Source organism: Electrophorus electricus, chromosome 8, assembly GCF_041902795.1.
Source record: "Electrophorus electricus isolate QZ-2024a chromosome 8, ASM4190279v1, whole genome shotgun sequence".
Lineage (NCBI taxonomy): Eukaryota > Metazoa > Chordata > Actinopteri > Gymnotiformes > Gymnotidae > Electrophorus > Electrophorus electricus.
This window is the reverse complement of record NC_137504.1, coordinates 19,821,027-19,848,097: the sequence shown is the minus strand read 5'-3', so window position 1 is coordinate 19,848,097 and position 27,071 is coordinate 19,821,027. Positions and strand designations below refer to the sequence as shown.

General features: G+C 38.3%; 1 protein-coding gene across 3 annotated transcripts; it reads right to left on the bottom strand.

Annotated features, from left to right (window-relative positions):
* Window positions 1-6,167: 6,167 nt before the first annotated feature.
* camk4 (calcium/calmodulin-dependent protein kinase IV) lies at window positions 6,168-27,069 on the bottom strand. Of its 3 annotated transcripts, none has more exons than XM_027025361.3 (12): window positions 26,727-27,069; window positions 26,410-26,627; window positions 20,998-21,076; window positions 20,192-20,254; window positions 19,421-19,503; window positions 18,594-18,666; window positions 14,322-14,412; window positions 14,021-14,095; window positions 13,810-13,885; window positions 12,850-12,976; window positions 10,287-10,439; window positions 6,168-7,752 (listed from the first exon to the last, which is right to left on the bottom strand). In XM_027025361.3, exons 2-12 carry the CDS (start codon window positions 26,523-26,525, stop codon window positions 7,588-7,590), a joined length of 1,101 nt encoding a protein of 366 aa, XP_026881162.1. In that variant the 5' UTR covers window positions 26,526-26,627; window positions 26,727-27,069; the 3' UTR covers window positions 6,168-7,587. The 3 variants fall into 3 exon arrangements, with proteins under 3 accessions (XP_026881162.1, XP_081575536.1, XP_026881163.1); XM_081719410.1 differs by having other exon boundaries at window positions 13,810-13,879; XM_027025362.3 differs by having other exon boundaries at window positions 26,410-26,578.
* Between the last annotated feature and the right edge of the window lie 2 nt (window positions 27,070-27,071).

Here is a 27,071-nt window from a genome sequence, read left to right as displayed (position 1 = left end):
GAACTTTCCTAAGGGGACCATTGTGGTGAGCTATGGACTGGAAGAGAGTGGGACTGCTGGGTCTCCATTTTCATTTACCTTGCTCTCTAATCCCCTATTGCAAATGCTTTTACCGCTGTCAAAGTGGTAGTGTTGTGTGGGGGTTGCTATTAAATGACCACTATTTCTGCATTAATCTTTGTGTTCGAAGGCATTATATAACTAGAGTCTTATTCCACTACATGTTCTTGTTTGCATTTGTGTAGAAGTCCTGGGGAAAACATGACGAATGTCACAAGTTTCCAGCTAACCTTTATATTTATAAAATGCTACAGTTTATGGCTAAACTGACCTGTAAAAGTCATTTAATGTATTGTTTCCACTTGCATTGCTGAGCCTTTAAGGAGCATGGTCTCCAGTTGCCTTCCCTGAGGTGGTCCTGCACCAGACATGGTCTTGGGACTCTAACACACTCTTAATCATCAAGTCCAGACTGGACAAATTCTGCCCAAGCATGCGTTTTTTTGTTATGACAAGCCTGTCTCCACAATCTACCATCACATGATTAGCCATACCATTATGTCATGTGACTGCTACAGTAATCATTTTAGACACTGAAATGTTAGTATCAATATAATTCCCCACTTTTGTACTTTTTTTCTACTTTGCTTCTCTTGTCTTATTATTGATTATTTATGTTCAAATTTTTATACTCTCCAGTTCTGTCCAGAGGAGAATGGGTTCCCACTTTTGATTTTTAGCTATTCTTGAAGTTTATTCCTCAGTCTTTTTCCTCACTGTTGCCTCTGGCTTGCTCACTGGGGGCGTGGACCTGGACATTTATTAAGCTGCTTGTGACTATGACTGTTGTAAAAAGTGGTACAGGGTAGCATCGATTCTTGACTCAGACAAGAGGTGTACAAGTATACTACCTGGGCCATCCCAGATAGAAAGCCTTTGCTGAAGCCATAACAGATGACATCATCATTTCATGCAACCTGTCTTTTTATGTTGCAAAATGAAGTTATTTAAAAGGGACGCGTTCATTGTGTATTTTTTTCATATTGCATTGTAAAAGCCTAGATAAAGTTATCATATACCAAACAACTAATCAATACTGATACTCTGTGTTCGTAAATAAATAAGTGATGATTAAATAAGTGATGAAATTATAATTTCCATTTCTACAAATCATGAGATTAGAAATGGGTATCATGGCTGGTTGTAAATGCTACTGGTGAAATAGTACAGTGATGATGGAGGTGATGATTATGTAATTAGATAATTAAGGATTCTAAGAGGGTTGTGGGCAGTGAAAGATTGCAGGACAGTTCCTGGCTCCCTCTAATTAGAGTATACATGGATGACCTCACAACACTGACTACTGTGCCGTGTACCCAGCAGCTGCTAGAGATGATAAAATATAATCTTAAATGAGCAAGAATGAAGGCATATTATTAAGCATAGAATTCTATTAAGCATAGATGTCTGTCAATTGACAAGGAAAACTTGTGCAGGAAAATTATTTGATGCAAGGAGAATTGATACCTTGTACACCGGAGAAGTCAAGTATGAGTGTAGGTAGATGATATAGTGCAGCATTAAATGATGAAGAGCAAGTTATGGGGCTAAAGACAGAATTGGTGAAGGCTGTTAATAGCCCTGAGAAATTGTGTTTACCAGGTACATTGAAATCATGGTGTCACCAGTTGGCTTGCTGCCTCATATTAGATGGCCATTGGTGGCTTATGAGGTTGCAATTACCAAAGGAGAGAGGGTCGGAAGGATGTTGTAAGTTGCTCTAAGCTTGCGATGTGATGAAGTGAGTGAGTTGGGCACTATGTGAAGCGCTAATGCTTTGGCACAGGATATTTGACATCTTCTCCTGTGAATAATCACTTTATACAGGTGTGAAGAGTGAAAAACCTGCGTGCATAGTCCACTTCAGTGTGTAAGTACAAAATATATACATATTAAATTAAAAATATTTAAATATATTAAATTCAAAATATTTCATTATCTGTTTCCAAATGTGCAAGCTATGAATATATTCAAGTAGAGATGGTACTAATCCGATACCATTTATTGGAATTGAGCAGATATCAGCAAAAAATGCTGCATTGGATATCTAGAAAAAAATATTTAAGGAAACCAATCTGATACATTCACAATCCAATCTGAATCTGAAAACAGCAGTGTTTGTAACAGTACACAGCAGGTCATGTGATAATACCTACGTTAGTTTGAGCAGGTCACATAATAACCACTGAGTTAATTAATATATTCTAATCAAATTCAAATATCCATGCACCTGCAATTGTGATGACTTGCATTGCTATCATTTTGATAGCCCAATGTGGGGGAACAGGTTATTTTTGTCTAGTTTTAATGCTTTCACTAGACGGCAAGAGTGTTTTAGCATTGTTTGCTGCCATGGATCCGAGACCAACAGTTATTTTATTAATTAATCCGTTCTTTAAAAAAAACAAGCAACATTGTTTCTAGTTTGGCTGTGAAGTAAAGCAACTTTAGGGTGAGGGAAAGGAGAAAGAGCAGCACAAACCTGACAGAAAATGAGCCAGAGAAGAGAAAGAAGACCTGAACAAGTAAAGAACTCTCCTTCTCTAAATTCATGAAGTTCATTATACCACAGTGTTGAAGAATAATGTGTAATCACAGAGAGAGATCAGAGATTCCATGACTTTTTATTGTAACGCCCAGAATTTTTGTCTATTAGAGAGGAGCAGGCAATTCAATCTCCTCTGCTTCAGCTCTACAAACAATTCAGTTTATACAGTTAATATATACTGGGAGATGTATGTCACACCTTATTAGCTTACTCTTCAAATTCCCTGAATGCAGCTGTCTTTGAGGCACCTAAAATAAAGGTTTTAACTTCACAATTTGATTCTACAATGGCCTTAGTATATTCAAACCACAGGAGAAAGTGGAAGAACTGCTGAGCTTGCCTTTGGTCTGCTGAGTTTTAAGGTGGACTGGAAAATTTGAATAAGAAAGTGAAAAATAACATCAGCTAACTCTGTCTACAGATTACAAGATGGCTATTCTTTCTAGCCAAAAAATAATCATTATCAGATTACATTTCCATTGATTTTAAGCAGAGGATGAGTGAAGAGACTCATAGTCCAGGTAGCCTCTCTCTGTCTGCTCACTTAGTGCCTCGTGTGTGTGGGTTGTGTAGCTGGAAGAACAGAGATTCACAGCTGACATTCACAAGAAAAAGAATTAAAAGTTCAATATTAAGTTGATGTGGAATTACATTTACATTCAGTCATGAGAAAAGAAAATCGAGACAAACTATATTATAAATGTCAGGAGTCTGTAAATGAGGCAGCAGAACTGAAGAGAGAGAGAGAGAGAGAGAGAGAGAGAGAGAGAGAGAGAGAGAGAGAGAGAGAGAGAAAGAAGAAAGTGTGTGTGTGTGTGTGTGTGTGTGTGTGTGCATGCATGTGAGCAGGCTGGGGTAAGCACAGTACAGCTGGGAACCAAGCAGGTGATGACCAAGGCAATAAATATCATCTCACTAAGAAAGACACTATATAGAAATGGGAGGGGGAAAATTAAATGCTTCAGTCTTGTAAACAAAGTGTTTCTCTGTTTTTTAAGTTTTATTTATATTTTTCTGACATATACATGTATTACAACTGTAAAAAATATTGTATATATAATACAGCTCACAAAAAAAAAATAAAATATATATATATATATATATATATATATATATATATATATATATATATATATATATATATATATTCCACAGCAATCATAAAATCATACATTTCTCCCAAGTAACTGAACCTCAGCTCCTCGCTGGTTTTAAATGAAAAAAATATCAGATCTGTATCGATATTAGGTGACATTCAAATACAAGATATTGGTATCAGATCAGTACAAAAAATTGGTACCAATCCATCTTTGTATACAAGATATGAAATATACAGATGTACAGATTTTCCATTACAGAATATTTATATTTTTCAAATATACAAGATGTGGGTAGACTTGTACAAGATATAATTGTGTTAGTGCAGGTATAGCTGTACTAGAATGGATAGGTATGATTCGTTCAAGATCCTTAGATGTGCAGGATGCTTTCTACATGAGCCAGTGTGGAGATGGTATACGGTGCAGTGAGCCATATAGTTCTAGTTGTAGTAGGTAAAGTGCAGAGTGCGGTGTTGTGGATTGTTTTTGGAGGTCATTATCATGATTCTGGTGAGATGTCTGAGTGGCCATGGACTGCTATTGGCTGTTCTGCAACCTGATGGAATGGGGGAAGATGGGAGAAGAAACTGTTACAGAACTGGCTGGTTCTGTATTTTATGTTTCTGTATCTCCTGCTGCTTGGCAGCTGTGAGAACAGACAGTGCCCTGGGTGGGTGTAGTCCTTCATCATCCTCCTGGTCTTCCTTAGGCTGGTGTATAATTCCATGAGGTTTAGGAGCTGAACCCTGGAGATGTGCTGGGCTGTGCACACTACTGTCTGAAGAGCGTTCCATACAATTACCCTCCCCAGTGGTAAAATGTCCAGTGAGAATACTCTCCATGGTGCAGTGTAAAATATCCTGAGGATGTGGGTGTTCATACCAAACCTCCTCAGCTATCTGAGGTAGAAGAGGTGCCTTCACTACCCACGTGGTGTGTTCTGTCCATGTAAGTTCCTCTGTAATGCAAAAACTCAGCTCCTTGATGTTGTTGATGTTTGGAGAACAGAGATGTTAGGTTATTGTGGATGTACAGGATCAGGCTGAGCACCCAGGCCTGAGGGGCTCTTGTGCTGAGGCTCAGTGAGGATGTGATGCTAAAAAGCCTTACCACCTGGCATCAGCCCTTCAAAAAGTTGAGGATCAAGCTGCACAGAGGGCTGTTCAGACCCAGATCTTAATGTCAAACCTTTTGTCTAGATGGGGGGAGGGGAAATGTGTACTGTCAGAGCTATTACATCATCAGTGGTTCAGGCATTCAGGTATGCAAATTGCAGTGGGATCACAGTTGAAGTGAGGAGCAGATGAAGTCTCTAACCAGCCTGTCAAAGCACTTGCTTGTGATAGAACTTAGAGCAACTGGCTGCCAGTCAATTAGGCAAGTGACAGTGGCACACTTGGAACAGGGATAATATTGGCCAGTTTACAAACGAAGCTGAAAATGTCTCCAAACACTCCTGCTAGCTGATCTGCACAGACCCTGAACACGTGTCCAGGAATGCCGTGCTGGGTGTCATTAAAAGCAGCATTGTGCTTATTCAGAGCTGTGTGCACTTTCAGCTGAGCCATGGTTCAATTTACATGGGCCTACTATAATTTACATCCTGTAATTTACATTCTGTAAACTGTGTTGTGTTCTTTAACCCTTTTATTTTTTGTGTGTGCAGTTTTGTGCATTTATTCTATAATTGGCTGTGATGTCAGTGATCTGACAGCACACATACAGTACTGTGCAAACATTTTAAGCCACACAGGAAAAATTTAAAAGGTATTTGTCATGGCACTAAGCATTCATGTGCTTTAAAAACATTTTCAGCACTTTTGACTTTGGCTGCTTTTTGCTCTTTTCTCTCTGCAGGTGGTCCTCCACAACTTCAGTTCTGTTTATGTTCAGGGTGCGGCTCAGTTCTGCCCAGAGTATAAATGGACAGTTTTAAGTCTTAAGTGTGTTTAATTTATATGAAGGCATTATCATGCTCAAAAATCAAGGAAAGCTTTGGAAACCTCTGCTCTTCTGGCTGTTTAATAACAGTGGTTGACTCCAGAAGTTAATTATTTGTTTGATTATTGTTATTTGTTCATACAGGTAGCTGTTTTAACAGCTGTTTTTTTTTAACAGCTGTTTTAACAGAGTTTAACAGAGTTGCCTCATTCAAAGCATCGAGAAAACAGTCCCCAAATATTACTTTTCAAAATCTGATCATATGTACATGCACTGCACCATGGGTTTTATACTACATTCCCCTTCAGTAAAATTAAAATTGAACAATACAGTATTGTTCTCTTAAAACAGTATAACCCGCATCTGTTCTTAAATTCATTCTTTTCATATTCATAAATAAAACAATTTCAGGTTATCTAACACAGATTATGCCTAGTGCACAATTTAAAACACCATAAATAAAGTCTTAATGTGTCACTGGAAATCTGTTCTGCTAAAGCTTCTAAACAATCCATACATTCCAGGGTCTTGGATTAATTTATTTGCATTTCTTTCTGCAGTATACAGTACCATTGTCAAATTGTTTTAAAATTACTCCTTTCACATAGAAACAGGCAGATAAACAAAGTTGACACCTTTGTGTCTTGTACAATGTGGCCCTCAAACAGCTTCTAATATACCATTTAACACAATTCATATAAGTAAAATACAGTGCATTTTAAAAGGACAATTGCAGCAGTTAAGTTAAACATGCAGAGCAATCCTTATGAAGTATATCTGTGTTACATTCCTTGCATGTCTTTGTCAAATAATTCCTAGACAGCATTCCCTGATACTTTACATTAAAGCATGCTATAAATTACATTACATTCAATCAAAACATGTTTACAATTTTTATCTGCACTTACATATCAGGTTTGTGATTAACTTAAATGGGGATTTTGGCCTAATAGCGTTTAATTATGATGGGATAACGTTTACATATGGCAGATAAGGGGCTTATCAGTGTGACAATTTGTTTTTGGCACTAGGAACAGGAGAATGAATGTGCATAAGAACATCCTTGTATTTTCTTATTAACTACACAGTCATATGTTGAACATTAATTTGTGGATTTTCTTATTAACTACACAGTCATATGTTAAACATTAATTTGTGGAGGTATAAAAAAGTAAAAAACAAAACCAACTTGCATCTTATACAAAACCATCTCTGCTTTGTGTCCTGTTGAAACTGACTTAGCATTCAAATTGAAATCTCACAATCTAATCTTATTCCTGAAATATGAAATACTTATATCTAGTAAAGATTAAAAACCTGGTTAATAATAAGGCATTCTTAATTGAAGTTCTGGTAAACATACAGTCCAGTGATCACATGGAAATTGTATTATTTATATCTTAAACAGAGTGTGCTGTTTATTGCATATAAACCTAAACCAATTTAAAAATGTTTCTAACAAAGCAGCTCACTGTAATGTCACACATATTAAGTAATATAATTAGAAGCCATGTTCCTCAAAATAATTCTAACTTAAAAGCAGTCATTTTATGGTTTACTTGACTACAAATGAACCATATGGGAATACTGAACTCAAATGTAACGACCACCTAATATTTGTTCACGGAAAAGCAAATATTTGTTCACCTATCTAGTTGCACTGAGTTCAGCAATGTACACATACATTTTATGATATTATATTTATGATGAGATTGTAGTTTATGATGAGACTGTATTTTAAATGGTGACACATTTTTTTGCAGAGTTCATTTGGGAGTTTTCTCAAACCCGTCACATGCAGGGAGAACCAAGAGCCAAGTGCATTCTTTCAGTCCTTTCATAAGGACCATGTTGCCTTAGTTCTGACCCACTGGGAAAAGCCATATTTTCCTGTTAGTGAAGGAGAACATTTCTGCTCCACTGTGAATTACCAGGAGTCTATGAGTCCTCATTGTGGAATTGAGGCTGCTCTTTCTCAGGCTGCTCCTCTTCCTCCCCCTGCTGGATGGACGAGTCATTGCAGTTTGTCTTGTTCCCATCAGTGTTGCCATGGCTACCAGCGCTGCCCAACCGAGATGAGGCCACCACAGCTTTGACTGCAGCCTGCACAGACCAGAGTATGATTGCAAATCTATAAGCAATTTTCCTTACATCACTTTCCTTAAACTGATTTGTTTTACTGTGTTTTTTTTAATCAGAATTTTTTTAATCAGAAAAGGATATGCTAAGCTATGGACATCATTTAGAACTGTCAACTATACATATACATATACACATATGGATGTGCATATCAGATGATATGTTTATACTCTGATACCTTAATGAAAGGATAAAGTGGGATAAAAAATATAGGCCAGAGTATTAACTTTATATCAAGTAAATATCAACAACAGATAATTATTCATTAAAGAATTGTAAAAACGGGAAAATACGTTAATGTTTTTTTAAGGAAAAAACTGCAGATAAATTGCAAAGTGAGCGTGGTAAAAATACATTAGTAGATTAAGTGACCACTCTGAGTTAAGCGAGACATAAGACCATTTCCAGAAGAGTATTTCCTGAGAGTATGATCAGTAGAGTAAGGGTGGAGTAGCTCTGCTATGTAGTGAGTGTTACACTATACAGGGCTTCAACTGTTAACAGATAACAGAGTTTCAATTTAAGACACAAAGAGACAACTAGCTGTGGTGACGTGAGAAGATTCATCCCATGGCATCATGGGATTCCTGTGTATGCAGCCCAATCAAAAAGTGTAGAAATCAGAGAGGAACTGCTGGGATGCCCCACCTCCAGTTGGCAGTGGTGTAACACATGTATACATACAGACACAAAGCAGAACCTGCTGCTATAAGGGAACCTGTGAAAACTCCCTGCATAGCTACATGGAGCACAGCACAGCATGAAAAAATCCATGTGCCACTTGTAAAGGTATCACCATCCGAAGCTGCCCGTAGCCTGGGCATAACTTTGGACAACCAGTTGTCGTTCTCAATTCATGTTTCTAATCTAAACCGGTCTTGCAGATTTCTCCTTTGTAACATATGAAGGATTTGGCCCTTTCTTTCACAGGAAGCTACCCAGGTGCTTGTGCAGTCTCTTTTGATCTCAAAGCTAGACTACTGCAACTCGCTACTTGCTGGTCTTCCTCTAAGAGCCATCAAACCTCTACAACTTGTCCAGAATGCAGCAGCACAACTGGTCTTCAATCTTCCCAAAGTTCACACATGTTACTCCACTGCTGCGCTCCCTTCATTGGCTGCATGTAGCTGCACGCATCAGATTTAAAACCTTGATGCTTGCCTGTAAAGCCAAAAATGGACCAGCCCCTTCATACATGAGGTCGAAGGTCAAAGCCTGATCCGTACCTCGAGTACTTCGAACCTCAAGTATGGCTCGGCTTGAAATACCTTGCTTCAGGCCTCATGGACGACAAGCATCGAGACTATTTTCTGTCCTGGCTCCAAGATGGTGGAATGAACTCCCACTTGCTGTCCGGACAGCAGAGTCCCTTGCACTCTTCAAACGCAGATGGAAAACCCATCTATTTGCAAAATATTTAAAGGACAACTGACACTGCTCCCATATTAACTGACTAATTTAGTACTTATTGTAGGGTAAAGTTTATTATGTTTAACAAACTCTAGCACTTGTTTATTGCACTTATCATTGTTTAAGACAGACCTTATGTATTTTGTACTTCTAGGTATCAGCATTGATCCCTATATTCTACAGTATTCTAGTTCATTGGTATGTTGGACTCTACCCTACTGTACTGTACTAGGATATTCTATGAGTAAATTACAAAGCACTTTTGTAAGTCGCCCTGGATAAGAGCATTTGCTAAATGCCATAAATGTAAAGGAGGTGGTAGCTTTAATGTCACTGTTTCCTTGCCGAGTTCTATATGACCCAGTGAGAGCCAGAGAGTTGGTACTGGCAAGAGTTTTATAAGTTTTAATTCTTGAATCTGAATCTTAAATACACCGAAGAGAATATATGATTTTATCAGGACTGCTAATAAGGACAAATACCATAATGAAGATCGTGGGCCAGGGCTCCTGCACCTGCCGTGCTCGGCGTGGGGTAGAGACGGGTATTATAGTGAAAAAGCATTTTTGACACTGAATACACCTAAATTGATTATTATGGGCAGCACTTAAATCAAGAAAAGAAGAATACTCAGAGCAGTCGGGAAGAGTCAGTAGAGTCAGTAGAGCAGAGGAAATTGTGGATGACACATAGAAGGGCTGACCAGTGCTGTGCAGCACACAAGAACACTGGAATGGACAAAACTAATAATATTGAAACCACTTTTGACACCGAGTACACCTAAATCGATTATTACGGGCAGCACTTAAATCAAGAGAAGAAGAACACTCAGAGCAGTAGAGAACAGTCAGTAGTCAGTAGTGTCAGTAAAGAAGAGTCAGTAGGGAAGAGGAAATTGTGGATGACACATAGAAGGGCTGACCAGTACTCTGCAGCATGCAAGAACACTGGAATGGCCAAAAATAATGGTATAGAAAACAAATCACTACTGAATGTATTCCTCTTCCCAGTGAGTCATTAAAGGGGAGTTAGGGGAATGAGGGGAATAAAGGGAGGTTAGGGGAGCCACTAAAAGCATATCTGCCAACCTTGAGCTTTCTTCGGGCATTGAACTCTTGGAGCTTCTTTTGAGCAGTGTCCATGTGGGTGAAGTTTGCGGCCTTCCCAGTCACCCAAGGGTGCTGGAGGGCCTGCAATGTTGTCAGACGCTTCTTTGGATCCTGGACTATCAGCTTCTTCACCTGAAGACAGGAGGCATGGCAGGTTTGTTTAGTACTTTTCATACACATTGGCAATTCAAAGTGCTTCGCATCAGATATAGAAGAATAAAATAGGACCCTAGAATAAAATACATCCCAAGATCTATCACCTTTAGAAGGTCTTTGCCAAAAAAAAATTAAATAAAATGCTACAAATACAATTTATGGAAATAAAGTTAAAATTGACTAAAAATGAAATAAAATAAAATATTTTAGATAAAACATGAATAAAAATAAATATGGTTAATAAAAATGTTAATAATATTATATAGTGCATAAAATCAAACATACAAAGAATAAATTAAGAATAAACTAAGAATTAAGAATTTAAAAAATCTAAAATGCTCTGTTATGCTTAAAAGTTAAAAGATCTGAGAGAACAATGTTTAATCTGAGCCAAAAGCCTGGTTAAATCTATTTAAAAGCATCTAGTGTCTGGGCTCTTATAATATCCTCTGACAACTGGTCCCATTTAAAAACAGCATACAACTAAACGCTGCCTCTCCAGGCTTAGTTTTTACCTTAGGCAGAACTGATTAGTTCCTAATGATCTGAGAGTTCTGCACGGCTCATAACTCTGTAGCATATCAGATAGATACACTGGTCCTGCAGCATTAGGTGGTTTATAGACCTGCAATAATACCTTAAAGACATCTCTTTAGTATTCTGGTAACCAGTGTAAGGACTTAAGAATGGGGGTGATGTATTCTCTTCTTTTGCTCTGAGTGAGAACTCTAGGAGCTGCATTTTTAATCAACTAAAGCTGTTTGAGTGTCTTTTTACAGTAATTAACGCTGCTCGAGATAAAAGCATGGAATAGTTTCTCTAGGTCTGATTTTGTCAGGAAATGTCTGATCTTGTTGACATTCTTAGATAATTAAATGTAGATTTATTAACTGATTTGATGTGACTGCTAAAACTCAGATCAGGTTCTAGTAGTACGCCAAGGTTACGAGCTAACTCTTTAGATTTTAGCGTTTCAAGTTCAAGAAGGCAGCTCTCTCGTTGCCCTTGCCAAATATAATAATCTCTCTTTTATATTTATTCAGCTCTAGAAAGTTTTGACCCATCCCGTTAGTGATGCGCTCAAGGCACTTACAAAGAAAGTCAAGGGGATCGTAGTTGTCTGGGGAGAGGACAAAGTAAATCTGAGTGTCATCTGTGTAGCTCTTGTATGATTTGGCCAAGAGGAAGCATGTATAAGTTAAATAAGAGCAGCCCGTAAATTGAACCCGGGGAGTGGGCGGTGGGGACACAAGTCACTGGTTCATATAGGAAACATTATTTTCTATATGAACTGAACCATTTTAGGATTTCCTTAGAGTCCAACCCAGTTCTCAAGTCTGTCTATAAAAATGTTATGGTCTATGGATATCAAAAGCTGCACTAAGATCAAGCAGCAGTAAAATTGATACCTGCTGTATTTCAAAGAATGTAAATAACTACCTTAGAGTAGTCTCAGTACTATGCATAGGCTGAAATCCTGACTGACATTTGTCTAGATAGCTATTTGAAGATAAAAACAAGTAAGTTACTTGAAAACAATTTTCTCAATGATTTTCTCAATGATAGCCAGATTTGAAATGGGTCTGTAATTACTTAACACAGTTGCTTCTAGATTTAAAGGCTTCACCACTGTAGTTTTTAGTGAGTGAGGAAAAATACCTGATCAGAGTGAGTTGTTTACTATCTGTATGTATGTCGGCTGCTGGTGTGTGAAACACATTCTTTAAAAAGCTAGTCAGTAAGGCAATGATCAAGGATGCAATGATCTAATTCAATGTATCAATTAAAATGTAATAGTTTTTATAGCAGTAAACTGGGAAATGTACATGATAACTTTACAGGGTGATGGAGAGGTCGCAGGCTCAAAGACATACTAATGGCTTGTCTGATTTTAGTGCTAAAAATGTAAGTCATTACATTGTTCTGTGTATATTATTAAATGATATTAATATTAATAAGGGGCCATTTTTGTTCAGAAATTTGTTAATTTGTCAAACATTGTGAAGAGTATTTTGCTATTGTTAATGTTGATGATAATGCTGTCTTGCTTTGCATATTATTGTATTGTAATCTTGCATCTTTGTGAATCAGAAGCAGAAGGAGCAATCAGGAGGCAAGTCACCATGATCTTACCAAATCTCTGAAGAGTTTTATGAATATGAGTAAATTTCACTAAATGGGATATCATTCCTGACAATATAGAAATATTTAATTTTTTCTGAGTTAGAATATTATCATGCCTCCAAGTATCAAAATGACAAAATAGCAGGGAGTAACCTCATTTTAAATTCATTTTAAATTCCTTCTACTCTGCCTGATCTGAAAAGCATATGAAACAAAGCATTTTTACAAAGTCCCAGGTTTCTGTAAAGAGACATTCACTCACCAGGTCCTTGGCATTGAGAGACACATTATCCCACCAGGGGGAGACAAATTCATATTCACAGTTCAGGATGCGCTTGAACATATACTGATCACCTCTGTCGTCAAAGAAGGGCTCAAAGCCACACAGTCTCCGAAAAGAGAAAAAAAAACAAACCCTTTGTAATAACTACACAATATACAATATACATGCATTCATAATCCAGGAGATATTGGGCATAATTGAAGCAAGTAAGTGATATGTGATAATATAGTGTAATGATATATTTGTGGTGAACAAACACCAGTTAGGAAGTAAAATTTTATTATAATTCATGTATACTAGTATTACATGTATTCACACTGCAACCTATGTTTGTTTGCAGTGTAAGTACTTCATGAGAACATGCATGCCTGCTAGACATATTAACTAAGAGCAGTAATTAACATTATTTATAATAATAATAACATTAATTACAGAATGATCAATTAAATAACTGTGCTAAAATATTCTATACTTACAGGTAACAAATACAAATTGTTTGATTTTAAGAAGAAATTTTGCACGTATTTATGAATTACTAGTGTTTCACAAAGGCTTAAAGGAATAATGTCTCATTTGTTCTATTTTTGTACATATAAACCAACCTCTATTCAGGTGAGCATCAACTGTGACTCATCCATACTAATATACACATGAACAGATAATAATTAATGAATACGTTTCTCACAAAATCGGTGATCTATCCATAGTAAATACAGCTGATAACATTTCTGTTCTGATTTTGTTGTTGCACACTTTATCTCGTCACCTCTGCATCTTCTCAAAGCTATAATAACTGGAATTTGTAGAATATTCTTTCAGACACGTGAACCTACAATGGCTGCCGGGAGGCGCAAGAAGGCACTTAGCGATGGAGAGTGCCGTGATTAAGCACGTCACTTATGGAACAATAACTTAAGAAAGGGAAGTTATGTCACTTACAGGATGTACGTGATAACACCCACGGACCACATGTCAACTTCAGGCCCATACGCACACCCGCGGAGGATCTCTGGAGCTGGACGAGAATGACAGAACCAGAGGGGAGGCAGAAGGAAATCAAAGCAGTTATCCATATTGCTTTCTTCTCTTAGTGGTGTGTGGAAACAATTGAAAGGTAAGATAAATAGAGATGTCACATTAACAAGCTCACCGCAATATCCAGGCGTTCCACATATCGTCTTCATTGTGACCTGATCATCCACAATTTTTGACAGGCCAAAGTCAGCTGTAAATATCAGCAGACCCAAACCAGAAATATTTCAGATGAATTTCATCAAGAAGATGAATGCCCTCACCACAAACAACATAACTATCCTTCAATCAGTCAGTGTAGTTCTGCAAATAAGAATTGTGTAGACAAGACTGTTGCCTACACCCAGGCTAATGCACTAATGAGGATTACCCCACCCATGTGTAGCACCTAGGTGGGAGATGGAGAGACATGCCCATACCTATTTTGAGTGGAGCATCTGGTGCTGAGGTGGCATACAAGAGATTCTCAGGTTTCAGGTCCCGGTGCACAACACCATTTTCGTGCAGGTACTGAAAACAGAGACAAAGAGCCAGGTGGATGGCCAGCTGTTAATATCCAGAGCCTCGCACTGTTCTTCCATTCCCATTCCATGTGACTTCCAACAACAAGGACTTGCTCATTTACAAGAGCTAATGTCTTCATTAACCTGAAAGAGCAATTAAAATGCATGAGGAGAATGTATTGTCAGTGTCTGTAATGAATAGATTTTTGAAAGCTGAGACAGTGATACTGAATTCATGTACAGTGAAGAGTAAGTTGTCTGCCTTTAAGTGCAAGTTGATACTGAATGACATGTTGTAAAGAGTTTGATTTATAAAATATTTGTCAGATCTTTGTCCTTCCTGTCCACGCGACGGCTTCACTTCAATGTTCAAGGCTTCACTTCAAAATGAAACAATGACCATGTTTACAATATAGTTATTTTTACAGAGCAACCCAAAATGTTTTAATTCTATACAGGTCTAATTTATTAAAAGATAATGACATTTGCATTTATTATGCAGACGAAGGGTCAGTTGGCCCCATGACCACCCCCTGATGGTGTCCATAAAAAGAAGGAGGCAGCTATCTTCTGACGGGCTCAGGTCAAACACATTTTATTCACAATTATATATAATACACTGCCTGGCCAAAAAAAAAGGTCACCACCTGGATTTAACTAAGCAAATAGGTAAGCTCCTCCCATTGGATAATTACTGCATGGGTGATTGTTTCCGCTGGCAACAAGTTATTTAACCCTAACTGATGCAGTGAGTAGCTTCTCATTTGTTAAACAACCATGTCGAAAGACACATCCTGTGGTCATGGAAAAGATGTTAACCTGTTTCAGAAGGGTTCAATTATTGGCATGCCTCAAGCAGAGAAACCATCTAGGGAGATTGCTGAAACTACTAAAATCGAGTTAAGAACTGTCCAACGCATTATTAAAAAGTGAAAGGACAGTGGGGAAACATCATCTTTGAGGAAGCAATGTGCTCGGAAAAAAATCTTGAATGATCATGATCGGCGATCACTTAAACGTTTGGTGAAATCAAATCGTAGAAAAACAACAGTAGAACTTAGGGATATGTTTAATAGTGAAAGTAAGAGCATTTTCACATGCACATTGCAAAGGGAACTCAAGGGATTGGGACTAAACAGCTGTGTAGCCTTAAGAAAACCACTTGTCAGTGAGGCTAACCGGCAAAAACAATTTGCTAGGGAGTATAAAGATTGGACTCTGGAGCAATGAAAGAAGGTCATGTGGTCTGATGAATCCAGATTTACCCTGTTCCAGAGCAATTGGTGCATCAGGGTAAGAAGAGAGGCCGCTGAAGTGATGCACCCATCATGCCTAGTGCCTACCATACAAACCTGTAGGGGCAGTTTTGGAGCAGAGCTCCGATTAGCATTCAGACCATTCAGACAGTTGCCACCATAACCTTTTCACAGCTCCATTTCCAGCTTCCCCTGTAACAAATACACCACCATCTCTGCCACCCTCTCAGGCCTACCACCCAGGGAAAGGGCTACATTATGCCACCGAATGATGTAATAGGCTGTTTTAATTCATAATAAGAAATTTTTGGACTGATCAGAATTTTATCCACCGGAACCCTTTTTGGAAGATCACTGAGCTGTAACAAGCCAATCCCATTGGAGAACATATGACATTATCAGTTGCATTTATATAGTGCCTTTCTCAAACTCAAGGACACTTTACAGATATCACTTTTTACTTTTTACACACACATACCTGATGACAGCTAAGTAAGACATATAATCTCCAACTCCTTGAACAATGAAAATATGTTTGCTTTAACATGCTACTTCTGTAACATAAGAAGTGTGCACACAGAAAACAATGACTAGGTGGATTTCCACTGTGTTAACAGTAAAGGAGTAAAGAACAGAAGCTTTATATAGGGAAGGCAGAGCACTTGCCAGTGCCTCAGGTAAGAGTGTTACCACGGAAACTCATTAAACAAAGCAGCATGGACTGGCAGAAGTCAGCCTGATTACAGTATAACTGCATGTGTCTACCTCCATACACAGGCTAGCTTAGAGCTAGAGACTGGGGCAGAAACAGCAAACTTGCTTTTCAGCATGAAACATATGCTACATAATGGAAATGCTATAGGCTAATTTACTGTGTTTATTTATGAGCCTTTTACTGGACCAGTCCTTCAGCCATGGGCTTTCAGGGTTGGGTTTTTGTTTGTTTGTTGCTGAAACTCTGTGATTGCCAACAAAATAATCAGGAGCACAAAACATACACCTTGTGGCCTACAAGCTAGGACTGGAAATCAGGGAAGAAGCAGTGTAGTGTGACTTACTCTCCACACCAATTATTCTGACTTGCGGGAGTGTTACCTTTTTGTGCTTTCCAGGGGGAATTCTTTCCTGGGAGAAAATTCAGTAGAGATGACACACATAAGGTATCACACATCTACTCTCTCTCTCATTCTTCTTACCTCCTCAGACTGAAGGACTGTAGCACTAGAGCAGATCTGTACCTTTCCATTGCTCTTCATGACATAAAGTCTATTTTGGCAAATAGGCCAGTGCAGTTCACCATAACAACAGAGTCTGCATATGAAGCCATATAAATGTATACAGTCAGAACACAGGCTTGTATTCTTACCAGACTGCAACACTTCTTGTCATCTTCAAAAGAGTGTGCTGGTTTAAAGAATTCATAGCTCACCAGTGTAGGGACTTAAGGAAATTAAAGGAATTTATTTAGTACAATAATTCCAAATAAATTGTTAACAATAATTTGGAAGTAATTTTGTATTATGATCATTCATTTTTATAATATCTGTGTACCTTGATATGATGAGGTGTTTCATCAGCTACCAGTTGGGAAAGAGAAGAGACTTTTCATACAGGAACTGTCTCAGCACTAGCAATAACAAGCGCAGCATGAAGCCCAAGCTTCTGACTTCCAACAGTAACTACAAAGAAACCTCCATCCCAAGACATCATAAGTACCCAAGCCAATCAAGTGGACAGAACTGTATAAAGCAAGAATTCACTGGGATGCCCCACTTCCAGATGGCTGTAGTGTAACACATGTACACACACACACACACACACACACACACACACACACACACACACACACACACACACACACACACACACACACACAAACAAACAAACAAACAAACATACATACAAAGCAGAGCCCATTTCTATAAGGGAACCTTTGAAAACTCCCTGCATCACTACATGGAGCACAGCACAGTATGGGAAAAAAAAAAAACATGTGCCAGTTCTAAAGGGGGTAGCAGCTTTAATGTCACTGTTTCCCTGCCTAGTTCTGTATGACCCAGTGAGAGCCAGAGAGTCGGCGTTTACTTATTGCAGGCTGCCAACTCTCTGAGCTGAAAGCCATGCATGAGAAATGTGCCCACTGTCTTACTATCTCATCTCCTTGGCAACAGTGATCCTCAGCGAAATGAAGGCCATCATGCAAACGCCCGCTGAAAAAGGTAATGTTGGAAACTGCGTCAGCTACTGTACACACAGCAAACACCAATTGTTTTTGTAATGCAACATCTGTATGAATATTTCATATAGTTGTGAACTGGAACAGAGGATGTTGCAGAATGGAGTTCTGGGAGATGGTGAGTTCTGGCTGACTTGGACAAGCCTTCATTAAAGCTCTGCTAGCAAAATAAACAGAGAGGAGAAAGAAAAGCAGAAAGACAGAGTCAGTCAGATGTAGACAGACAGAGAGAAGAGACCAGAGTGTAGGAGAGAAGTGTAGGAGAGGAGTAGAGAGAGAATAGCCATCTGTGACCTCTCAATGGAGTCTGCATCCTCCTACTGATTATAACACTGAAACAGCCTCCCACCAACAGTGGCACCAGGGCTGAATTCATTCTTCTTTAGAGCTTCTGTGGTGCACTTCTATAGCACTCAAATGTACATTCTACGAGTTAGAGCATACACTATGAGAATATAGTAAACTCAGATTTTACTCCTGCATAAACACATCTATAGGCAAAAAACCAACATTATTGTTCATGTAAAAAATAAAATTCACTAGAGTGCATACATTATTGTCTTATATGAATACATCCATCAGAAATTATGGAGGATGCATGTAACTCCAGCTCCTTTCTATCCTCAGGTATGGATGTGTCAGAGAGCTCAATCAACACTCAGGAACAGCTAGTAGAGGAAACACCACAGGACTCACCGCCACAGCCTCCAGCACTTGCTTAATAGCATCAGCTGCATCTCGCTCGCTGTAGTAGCCTTTCTCCACCACTCTGGAACAAGAAGGAACACTTCAGTATTGGTCTAAACATGACTACATATTGAGTTGGGGAGGTGTAGGGCTGAGGTGGGGCAGCAAAGCAATTCTTCCCATTTTTTATTTAGCAATCTTCCATCCTCACTGTCAGCTGGTGAGGCAACCATACCTTAGCAAACAGTGAGAGACAAATGGAGACATTACTATCAATTGTTCACATGAGAAGGTCTTTTGGAAAATGACTCATGGTGACAGATATTCTTTAGCTGTGGTTTACTCAGAATACTGAGTAAACTTGGTTTGTGTGGAGTAATGCTTTGCAGGTTTCTGTAGTCCTGAAATATATGTGTAAGGCTTTTGTAATATGGAGTGAGAGTAGGCTAAAGTATTGCTCTGTGACTGTTCATGACATGTAGATAAGTATTTTCAGATAGATATGGGTGAATTAAGGCTGTCTCAAAATCAGTGTTAGTGTTAAGTAAATCAGCATATAACAATTGTGGTATCTGATATGTTGAATAATATTTTGTATTAGATGTGTAAGGTATGTTTTTGAAAGAAAGGAAAATACATGATAAAATGTTTGTCCTATTCAAACTAAATGACACTGGATGAGGACAATAAATTTAGTCAAGGTCTAGGCTTAATCTATATCAGGGGGAAAAAAATTAATAATCATTGTAAAAGATATAAACACAGGCATCTACTTAACTCTAACAAATGATGGTTCCGAGATAAATATCCCCCCGCCCCGCCCCAAGAGAACTGACCTGTCAAATAGCTCTCCTCCGGTGACAAGTTCTAGCACAAGACTGATGTCTGTAGGTGTCTCAAAGATCTCCTCCAGCTTGATCTGATATAAAATAAAAGATACAGTGTGTGTGTGTGTGTGTGTGTGTGTGTGTGTGTGTGTGTGTGTGTGTGTGTGTGTGTGTGTGTGTGTGTGTGTGTTTGTGTGTGTGTAGGAGAGAAAAAAGAGAGAGAAAGAGAACAAGAGGAAAAAGCATGAAAAATCTCTAGGTCGAGTATTTCCTTCTTATCTTCTTGTGATAAAAAGCCCTCCATACATATGTTTCCCAACCCAGTACCCAGTTCTTATGACCCCAGACAAGAGACATATTTCTGCTCTGATCCAGCTCCCAAAACACTTTACCAAAGTGGTCAAGAGAACAGAAAACCTTGTCTAGGAGGGCTGGGAGCTGGTGTTTAGAGAACAGAGCAGAAAGGTGAACTGTCTGGGGATTCAAGCAGACTTGGTTGGGAAATACTGCTTTACACTGTAATACCAAGTACAATACTACAAAGAAACACTGCAGACTAGTTTAACCCTGTATGTTAAATTAATACAAGTGACTCAGCCCTATAATAACCCTCAGGGCCCTGACATTTAATATTTTTTTAATGTAGGACATAAAGGGATTTGAAGCAGAGACTTTTATAGCTTCTATAATTCAAAATGTTATTACTGTGGATATGCCATTTCTCAAACAGAAAAGGACCCCAGAAAGTCATGCTAAAAGGCATTTTACACCTCAACTTACTATATTTGGATGAGAAAGACGCAACAAGACTCCAATTTCTGTCCGTACAATTTTCTTGTCAACCTGTGAGGAGAGCAAGAGCTATCAGTTCAGCAAATGGTTAGTGAAGACCCGAATTATTGTATGGTTTACCTAAGAATGGTAAGTGGACAAGCTGGACAACCTATTGACTGGCTATAACTATAAAGAACAACTGAAAATACTTTTAATAAAAACTCTCTTACTAAGAGTTTGACAATGAGTATGAAATATGAATATATGATATACCATACCGATAATGAACTTAATTCCGATATGATTAGATTACTACCTATGACTACTTGAGTAAAATAGATGGAGCAAAAGTTTTGTCATTTGGTATACAGGTTAAACAACATGAATACAATCTCATTCCAAACTATTAAAAAAAAAGTGTTTACACTGTTCTGTTAAACTAACTACTCAGGAACCACTGAATACGGACTTCAATGAAAATAAAATTTTGTGTATTTTGTACCCCCCTTAAAGTTAGTTGCTTCACAGTTCTATATATAATGGTCATGGACCTGCTTGTTTAACTGTCAAGGGAGGGAGAACGTCTGGAAAACAAATATAAGGATTTGGCAAAAGCATTTTCTTGTGTACTTAACAGTTTAAGGACAAACTGTATATTCAATGTGAACACATATGCAGACACCTGTTACTTCATCACTAATGACTGACAGTATTTACTACCAGCCATTATGTGGAAGGTAAAAAAGCAGGGAGGTTCTTTAATTTCTTCTTCTTTGTGTATGTCACATAGCACAGTCTGTTGTCAAACTCACGGTTTTCTTCAGCATTTTCACAGCGTATGCTTGCTGGGTGCCTTTCTGCCTGCATCGGAACACTACAGATGTGGCTCCCCTGGAGGTGGAAGAGCACCGGCATCAGCACCCGCCAAAGCAGTCACAGCTTTAGAATCATCAAGCAAAATATCTTACTTGAAAGCAATAGTTTTATTTACAAGAAAATGGCACTGCCAATACTATACTGATTTTCTGTTTGATTAAAACTAAATTATATATCCACTGTTACAGTATAACTATACCATTAATTACAGTATAATAAACACAAACTGAACTTACTCTCTATGTTTTGATGACTTACACTTCAGTTCAAGAGATCTACAAGTCATATGTAATTAGGAGACATATAAGCCTAATAATTGTTACAGAAGCTTGTGAACAACAAGACTCCAAATTGTGGCCTCCAAATTGTCTTACATTTAGTTATCTTTAGCAACAGCAGGGCTAATCTAGATCTAGGTCATCCAAGACCCTCTCATTCCTGTACAAAAGAGTATGGTGTTTATTAAAATTAGGCTATTGGACCTCATTATTTACTGTTTTTCTTTTAATTACTGATCAGATGCTATAAATAAAGTACAAGACAGCTGGCCCACATTCTAATTTACATGAGCATTTTTCAGTGATGTAATTATTCATAAGTATATACAACAACAAGAGTAGGGATCTATAAGTAATCTATAAGTCACTGCTATGTTGTTTTAAGTGGTCAAACTGACATGTAGGCATTGTAATAGCTCTGTTTATTTTCAGCTCATAAGCATCTGATGTGGGATCAGCATGGTTGACCACATGTCCACCTTTAATCAGCTTAGATCTGCAATCAAAACTGACCCCCAGCCAACATGATATGCTTTAACATAGGAGATTCAACATAGATGCCACAGGCAGTTACAAGCAAGCAACTCAGCTAGAGAGTGTCCAGTGTGCAAATAAATGAAATTTGGGTAGACAGCTTGGCTAATGCAGTTAAGGAAAAGAGGCCACCCTGAATAATAGAACTAACATCTGGATGCTCATTAGGAGTTCAAGAACAGATCCAAAAAAATAGAAACACGCGTTTTCTGGCCACAATACACACACACACAGAGTTAGTTTGAAGACAAGTGAGTAAACATCATTTAGACCCCTTATGTCATCATCTCCCAAAAAATCAACCACTCCCCCCAAAAAGAGCAAAGCGTGGCAGAATAGTGTTGAGTAAGCCCAACACAGAAAATATACAAAGAGCACTCAAATGGACCTTGGTTCTGCTACTTGGTCTCTCTGCCCTTGTAATTGTAAGGAAGTATGACTCATTTCATTAGATCAGTAAAAGTTTCTAAAAGGATGGAGCAGAAGGATCATACAAATGAGGAGGCCTCTGATGAATGAGAGGAAACAGGAAGATCACCTTCCCTTTGGGTCCGCTGAGGTTCAATCTGTGAGTGCATGCACGCACGCACACGCACACACACACACACACACACAAACTATGCATGAGGAAAGAATTTCACATGCATACTAATGTTCTATGCTAATGTTTCTGCACAGTATGCAAATCCTCAACAGTAACAAGCCTTTATCCTCTGTTCACCACTGTTCCATCTTTTCGCCATTTATGGATAATGGCTCTCACTATGGTTCGCTGGAGTCACAAAGCTTTAGAAATGGCTTTATAACCTTTTCCTGACTGATAGAGCTCAATTACTTTGTATCTCATTTGTTCCTGAATTTCTTTGGATCGCAGCCTGCTGTTTAACTTTTGAGGATCTTTTGGTCTACTTCACTTTGTCAGGCAAGTCTTATTTAAGTGATATCTTGATTGAGAACAAGTGTGGCAGTAATCAGGCCTGGGTATGGCTAGAGAAATTGAACCCATCTTTCCAAAGATGTGATAAACCACAATTAATTTATGTTTTAAGCTTTTTCACACAGGGCCATGTAGATTTGGATTTTTGTTCCCTTAATAATAAAAACCTTAATTTAAAAACTGCATTTTGTGTTTACTTGTGTTATCTTTGTCTAATATTTAAGTTTGTTTGATGATCTGAGACATTTAAGTGTGACAAACGTGCAAAAAAAATAAGATATTAGGAAGGGGGCAAACACTTTTTCACACGTTTTACAGGGCTCTTTGGGTGGCAGTTGGAGATCTTTCCTCTAATTCTTTGTAACTCTCAGAAAAAAAAACCATTTAGAGTCACTGACCTGTTGACCTCTATAGTACAAACGTCCACATTTGTACACCTTTAAATAATCTGAAGTGGTATTATAAGAAAGGAACATGACTATAAGGAAGGAAAAATATGTCTAGTTTTGTGGTGAGATAGAAGGGAAACAGATGGGTGCATCATCAAAGCCAGACCATAAGACCTTACTCATCATAGCCCTCTTCACCAGTAATGACCCAAATCCAATCAATATTCATCACTCTAATAATATTACATTCTAGAGAAAGAGTCATAAATGCTCATGCACATACCCCAAATAGCTCAAGTCCTACAAAGGCAGATCAGAAAACATGCACGCACGCGCACGCACGCACGCGCACACACACACACACACACACACACACACACACACACACACACACACACACAGAGACAATAATGTTCTCTAATGGCACTTAGGAGGCTCCATTAGTAGAATTAGACAAAGTCTACCATGTTGGTCTGACCACTAAAATGACCAAGGTGACTAAGAGTTTTGCAAAGATAAGACGATTTAGTCTCCCCACAAATGTTTTCTTGTATTCTCTTATCAGACCAATGTGCACAAGCAAAATTAAAGCACCCTGTAACAAACAATCAAACCTCATTTAGGCAGAAATTCATTTGCATGGTAACGGTGACTTGCAATACCAAAACTTGATAATAGACAGTGGTGAGATTTGTAACTAGTGAAAATGGTCTGTGATTTGGGAAAGTTATCAATTAGCCAGACTCAGTAAGGCAAACAGCATAAACTCATTTATATGATCATCTATGAGGTTAAGATAACGATAAAATTATGATAAGATATTATGATGGGAAGCAGCTGCTATTAATTTAAAATGCTAGCATCTGTACACAGGGACAGTGGACTAGTCAAATGATGACTTGTGGCTATTTCTGTGTCTTTGCATTTTAAAGGCATTTGAATTAATGTATGGGGAGTATTAAATAAGTAGACAGCTTCAGGTGAAATGGTCTGAGATAAAGATTTCACTCTTACTTTGTGGTTATCTAAGGGTTCAATACATTTTGTACTTACTGGTTTAATGTCACAGTGCATAGACAGTAGTAAGTAATGTATTACTAAATCCAGAAAAAAAATCATTACCAGTTATGGGAGATGATATGTAAAATTAACAATTAAATGTTCATCTCAAAACCATTCACTTTGTTTTGCACTAAATTCCCACAAAATTAAGGTAACCTAATTGTTTAGCTTTGTTAGGATCCTAAAAAGAATGACACACCCTCTCATTTGTATATTCCGAGTCCTCATCACAGGAAACCAGGATAAAGGACTTTTCCTTCATTTACACGTAATGCATTTGTCATTTTCTCATTTAGCCTCCTATCATATATTGAGGCATTTTAGAGACATAAACCATCAAATTATCTCCACAGTGGTCAAAAGACATAAACCTCTGCCATTATAACTGTAAAAGGTAAATCTCTCTCCCCAACCAAATAACCCAATTATTGATAATTACACTACATTCACAGCAGCTTAGCACAGTAGGTAACTGATTAAAACACGGTGACAGTAACCAGATTGTGATAATGAATTTCCCAGTTTCAGCACTTCTGTGCACTCAATGCATCTCTGACAGAGGAAGTCTGCAAGAGAGTATGTTACACAAGCTGCTCCTGTTTCTGCTTTCTACTTGCCCAGCATTATATAATCACAGAAAAAGAGTGAAATAGGGGGAGAGAGGGATGAGGGCAGCTCTCTGAGGAGTAAGAAAAGTTTCAGTAGAGATTCAACTCGCTTTGCCATCTTCAGGACCAGAGTGCTTTACATTTGGCAACACTGGAGAGATCTCAGTGTTCCCTCCCAGACCTCCCAAGTAATTCCTCAGCAACTGATATATGAAATTATCACATTTGAGACAAAATCTAGAACATGGGATCAGAAAACCATTCACATTGTGGCAAGTTACTAACCAGTAAACTAATATCAGCAGATATTGTATATCAGGGCAGAAAAATGAACTCCATTTTTGTTAGAGGTGAATACCATGGATTAACTGAAGTTAGGGATATAAATCACCATGCTGCCTCATTTTGCCTAATTTCTGCAGATTTCTGCTGTGTGTGCTGGCTCCATATGGGAGGGTTTTGCTCCAATTTCTAATGATTCTGCACACTGTTTCCTCTCTCAAATGAGACATCTAGGCTAATTGTAATCCAATCTGACATCAGACCTCCTAAAACCTTTTCAGTTCAGTACAAAGCTTCAACATCATCTCGATGGGATCAAAACAGTTTTCAGCTTTCCATAAAAGAAATGAATTCGTTCAGTTTACACTTGTCATAATCATCCAGTGTTTTTGAGGGAAGGATTCAAACCATTTGTAACCTTACAGTAACAGTTCATAGCCTCTGATCAATAGCTTCTCAGCCTGAAACATGTAATGCCCAGACCAGCCATTGTGAAGCTCTGCTTGCATTTCTCATTATCCATAAGACATTTTAAAGGACATCATACACAAACACTAAATGATGTAACATGTGTTGCCTTAATATTTACTAAGAAAAAGTGAGGAACAATTCAACATCATTCATTGCCTTCCTCAAATATAAAGAAAACATACTGATGCCTTTAAGTTAGTGCTAGTGTTATTAAAAGTTAGTGCTGCAATTTTCAAACTTTGCAGTGTCCCAAAGAAAGCTTCTAAAGAGTTAACCTATGGTTATAACGCTGGAGACAGATTGATAGGTGCCAACACAAACAGGGCCTTTATTTATCACACTGAATCACTGGTGTCTGGGAGTCCCTGTCAAACATAGCAATAAGCTCAGCCAAAAATGATCTGACAGAGAGGGAGCCATGCCGGGGCTACGTTTAAAAATACAAATATAAATGACAGAGAACAGAGGAGAAAAGACTGGCTTGGGGGGGGGGGGGGGGGTTCAATCAAGTCAGTTTTCATTCTGATTTTCAGTAGGCTATATAAAATAAATAAAAACGAAATACACAAACCTATATATTATTTATTCTTAGTCATACTATAAGAAGGTTTTAAACACGTCCATTACTCAGTCCAAAATATAGGCTATTATTCATTTGTTAAATAACAAATTTTAGCACGTTGAGAATTTTTATTGTCATGCCACGTGAGCTGTAATTTGGAACGCGATACACTAAAGCTGCTTGGATGATTGATACACAACAAAACACAATATCACCAAGACTCACCGTCCCAATTCGGACTCGAGCTCATAGAAGTCTGCGAGCGTCTCTTTATTTGAGCCATCAATCCAATATTCTGGAGCTGTCCCTGGTCTTGATGTGATCATAGTGACTTTGAGCATCTCAAGCGCCTCTGCTCAATTGGGATATTTTGCGAGCCGTCTTCCCAGCAGTCCTGCACGATTTAAATTCCGTTTCAAAATGTAGAACACCGAGTTGCCTACCTAAAGGTGGGGTACGGAAAACACACTAGCTAGAAATGCCCCCATAGTACCGAAATAGAAGCATTGCAGCATGGATTTTGCGTGAAGGCAAACACATACCTGTGAACGTGTCCCTGAGGTGAGCTACGTGGCTACAGACCTAACTAGACATTCATGACAGCCGTCAGCTCATCACCGTTACCATCTCTCTCGCTAAGAAAGCGAATGTGCGGGGACAGGACAGCTTGGTCTCGTTGGTAGACTGGCTTCCACTGGGTCTTACTGTCACCAATGTAACGTGTATTCAAGAAACGTCACCATACCATAATTACATAACACTCGTACTTCGTTACATTATCAATATTCACTGCATAAGCACCGGAAAGTCCAACCTAACTGTGCATGACATTTTCAGTCTTTCAGTTTCTCCCAGAAACCCAAGCGTTGCGACGTTACTTTAATAAA

Excerpts from the sequence above, each read along its gene's own strand:
- camk4 (XM_027025361.3), bottom strand. The coding sequence starts at position 26,525 with ATGCTCAAAGTCACTATGATCACATCAAGACCAGGGACAGCTCCAGAA. Across the intron at positions 19,504-20,191 it reads GTCTTTCTCATCCAAATATA|ATCAAGCTGGAGGAGATCTT; the intron begins GTAAGTTGAGGT and ends ATTTTATATCAG. Across the intron at positions 7,753-10,286 it reads ATGCCCGAAGAAAGCTCAAG|GCTGCAGTCAAAGCTGTGGT; the intron begins GTTGGCAGATAT and ends TGGTCTGTGCAG.